Raw genomic sequence first — 3,791 nt, forward strand, 5'->3', positions numbered from 1 at the left:
TAAAGTGCAGGACTTGTCCTTGATGGGCTGTTTCGGTCAGACAGCCAATCATTCTTTGCGTCTGTTTACCCCCACTCCCCCAGGGACATCTCACCCAATGAGAGATTAAGGAGGCACAGTGTTCTAGATTGTGCCTGAAGCTGATGTGTCACAAATCACCAGAAAAATCACATTACTAGTCTGCATCAACGACAAAATTGGGTCCATCTGTAAATGTTTGTCTGTGGTTGATGATCAAAGTAGGCAAGGCTGCTTTTGTTGTTATTTGATTTGGATTCCGATTGAGCAAAGAACATAAAATCTATCAATCCATTTCAGCAGCATCTGAGGCGCTACTCTGTGCAGTGCTCTGAGGTAAACACAGCCTTTTAAAGCTATTAAAAGGAATTTCTCTCAAATATTAACTAGATTACAGTCTTACAGTCACAAAACAAATCCCTGCTCAGCCATGATACAACAGCATGCATGAAGATGTTTAGCTTCACTGATCTGTTTGTCTAAAAGTTCTGTTAAAGGGCTGTCATTTTAGACTCAAATTAATTCCTGACATGTTCTTTATGGGGTTGCCACTAAACACCCTGAATGATATCTTGTTTCTATGCTGAGAGTTTTAACAAGCTGTCTGCAGGCATGTCTATGGACAAAAAAAGAGTCATTAGTCTCTCTCTCTCTCTCTCTCTCTCTCTCTCTCTCTCTCTCTCTCTCTCTCTCTCTCTCTCTCTCTCTCTCTCTCTCTCTCTCTCTCTCTCTCTCTCTCTCTCTCTCTCTCTCCCCCTCCCTCCCTCCCTCCCTCCCTCCCTCCCTCCCTCCCTCCCTCCCTCCCTCCCTCCCTCTCTCTCTCTCTCTCTCTCTCTCTCTCTCTCTCTCTCTCTCTCTCTGTCCCTCCCTTTCATTTCCCTTTTCGGTCTCTCTCAGTCCGTACTAAAATCATTAGCATCTCAAGATGCAGACAGAGGAAGTCAAAAGAGCCTCTACCACAGTTCACAGCCTCTGCCACTCATCCCCCGAGGCTGACAATGGGATTGTGCCATTGGATGACCTGGACGTCCCTCTTGCTCATTAGGCCAATCACAAAGTGTTTGATTTCAGCAGCTGGGCAGAGAGGTCACAGATACCTTGGTTTTGCTAGAAGGCTGTGAAACTAGCAATACATATAAGGCACACAGATGAATAGCGGTGCCGCTTTGATTACATCCCTGGGTACAGCCAGTAGAAAGCTGAGACTTTCATTAGGAACAAAGAAATGGATTCCAGAGCTGTTCTAGAATCCCCTGGTTCTGGTGTGGGTGGGTGTGAGCAAGCCAATCGGCTGCTATAAGCTGCTGTGCATCATCATTTGGAACTACCTGTGGCACGGTTTGTTTGTGCCTTTCATTAACTGGCCTACACACTAATCTATTCAGCCTCAAACAACATTTCATCAATGAAACATCAGTGTGAAAATCCATAATCGACTGATCTTATTACATCCCACTGCTGTTACTGTGTTACTGGTTATCTTTTAACTTCCTCGCTGTCATGGGAACAGGCAGAAACAGGAGTTACAGATGAACTAAAAGGGGATGTCACAGTATATCTCATGCATACCAACATCTCTCCTTAAACATCTAACTGATCAAAGTCAATAACAAAGCATTCACTTACTACCAACTATAATGCACACACACCGAACATATCTCACTGTGGGGATTAACAAGCTGAACGATAACAAACATTGCGAGATGAAATACTGATTAGTCTAATTCCAGAACACAAAACAAATCTTTGATCTGAGATCAAGTAGATAGGCCTACGGGCAAAACTAAAGAAGGAAACTCACCAGCAGATTGTCAGTGTTGTCCTCCAGTGTTCACATAAGCGTTATTCCGTTCAGCTGAAACCCCCTCCTCAATACTTATCCCAACACACGCGGCGCGCTGACACCAAGGGGGAGAAAGGAAGCAGGGGATCTTCGCGATAGCGGGAGGGGGAAAGAGAAATGAGAATAAAGGAGTGAGAGTGAGTTCAAGTTCAAGTTCAAGTTCAAGTCTTTTATTTGTCAGGTGCACAGAGCAACACGTGAGCCCGCAGACAAATACATTTACATTTACATTTACATTTATTCATTTAGCAGACGCTTTTGTCCAAAGCGACTTCCAAGAGAGAGCTTCACAAAGTGCATAGGTCACTGATAATAACAACAAGATAGCCCCACAGCATTGCGGGTAGTCAAAGACAAGAAGTACATATTGTGAACAACCAAAAAATAGTGCTAAAGGGAAGAGACCATAAGAGCATGTAGTTAAACAAGTTAAAATTACACAACATTGATCTCTAAGTGCAGGTGTACCTGTAGGAAAGCAATAAAAATAGGATTAACTAAAATACACACGTACATCAAGTCAAATACTGCAGTCAGGCTGAAAAGCTCAAATACAGCCAGGCTTAGTCGTACGTCAGCTTGCATCCATCCGTTTCCTAAAATCCACCCAAGAAACCTTTTGGCTCTATTAAGATAGCCTACAGGTCATGGACAGCCTACCGATGAGGCGTGTGTGCGACGCGGCCCACCTGTACGCTTGCCCACTAGACAGCTGCTGTGCCTGTTCAATGAGAGTGTAGTTTGACTGTGGGCTCCCACCTGCAGTTCTGCGCCGGAGGGACCAGCCTCCCCAGCTCACCAGGCACTCCCGCTAATTAAAGCAGATGGAAGGGTTGAGAAGGTTGAGAGGGGAAGGAATCCTTGAGGTGGCAGTGATGAAAAGAGAGGAGCGTTACGGAGGATAAGTGACAGGTCACGGGGAGGAGGGAGACGAGCGGTGTACACACACACACACAGCTAACCCCAAAACCACTCGAAAACCAACTGGCTTACTGACAGACAGCCTGACAGAGGCGACAAAGGGATAGGCCTACATGTGCGTAAGGAAGAACTCAGCACTCGTTCTAAGTGTGCTCTCTCAGGCTCGCACACTTACCAGACTGTACAGGACTGCAGGAGCAGGACGTGACGGTCAACTCCACCATGAAACGGCAAGATATGACACTGAGGGAGGACCAGACCCCAGGAGGACACTTTGCTTAAGTACACCACTGATGTGACGTGGGTAGAAGATGCCGTCTCTTGTAGACACAAGCCTAAACAGCAGACCAGACTCCTCCCAGGAGGTTCAAACTAGCTGTACTTATTTTCTCTTGCTGGAATGATGAGACAAGCACACACACACACACAGGTCTGCCTGTTCTTTTGGGCGTGTGTGTTTGCGTGTGTTTGTGTATGTCTGTGAGGGAGACATGGAAGCCTGTTTTTGTCCCCTGTGCCGACCCAGTAAGGTGATCCTAACTGGGTAAACAATACCTGTTCATTCAACCGGACCCAGCTGGAGGACTGATCTAAGCTTAGCCAGACAGGGACAAGCCTGCCAGACATAGGGGAAAAATACCCTCAGTATGTGGACCATTCTCGGGAAGGCCTTCTTTCAGCAATACAGGGTATCTCCTGACTGTGTGTGTGTGTGAGGGGGGGGGGGGGGGTCAAAGGATTTCTCAGACATAAAAGATGGAACTGGAAATGCGGGCAGGTGGAGTAAAAAAGCTTCAGTCTTCACCTGTGTGTGTGTAAACTCTCTCTCTCACCGGAGGTAATTCACACCAGCATTAATAATAGAGGAATGTGTGTGTGGTGTGTGTGTGTGTTAGGTGTGTGTGTGGTGTGTGTGTGTGTGTGCACTGCTACAGATACTGCAGCATTCAGCTCGCCCTTGCTCAGTTTCCGTGGCTCATCAGTTCATCATTATTTTGTTATTCCACGT

General features: G+C 46.3%; 1 protein-coding gene across 1 annotated transcript in view; it reads right to left on the bottom strand.

Annotated features, from left to right (window-relative positions):
* shank3a (SH3 and multiple ankyrin repeat domains 3a) overlaps nucleotides 1–3,006 on the bottom strand; it is a 19,331-nt gene extending 16,325 nt beyond the window's left edge. Inside the window, exon 1 of the mRNA XM_047033528.1 lies at nucleotides 2,958–3,006. Within this exon, the coding sequence (XP_046889484.1) occupies nucleotides 2,958–3,006 (49 nt within the window). The remainder of the gene's footprint in view (nucleotides 1–2,957) is intronic.
* Between the last annotated feature and the right edge of the window lie 785 nt (nucleotides 3,007–3,791).

The sequence above is a fragment of the Hypomesus transpacificus genome, chromosome 14, assembly GCF_021917145.1.
Source record: "Hypomesus transpacificus isolate Combined female chromosome 14, fHypTra1, whole genome shotgun sequence".
NCBI classification, from domain to species: domain Eukaryota; kingdom Metazoa; phylum Chordata; class Actinopteri; order Osmeriformes; family Osmeridae; genus Hypomesus; species Hypomesus transpacificus.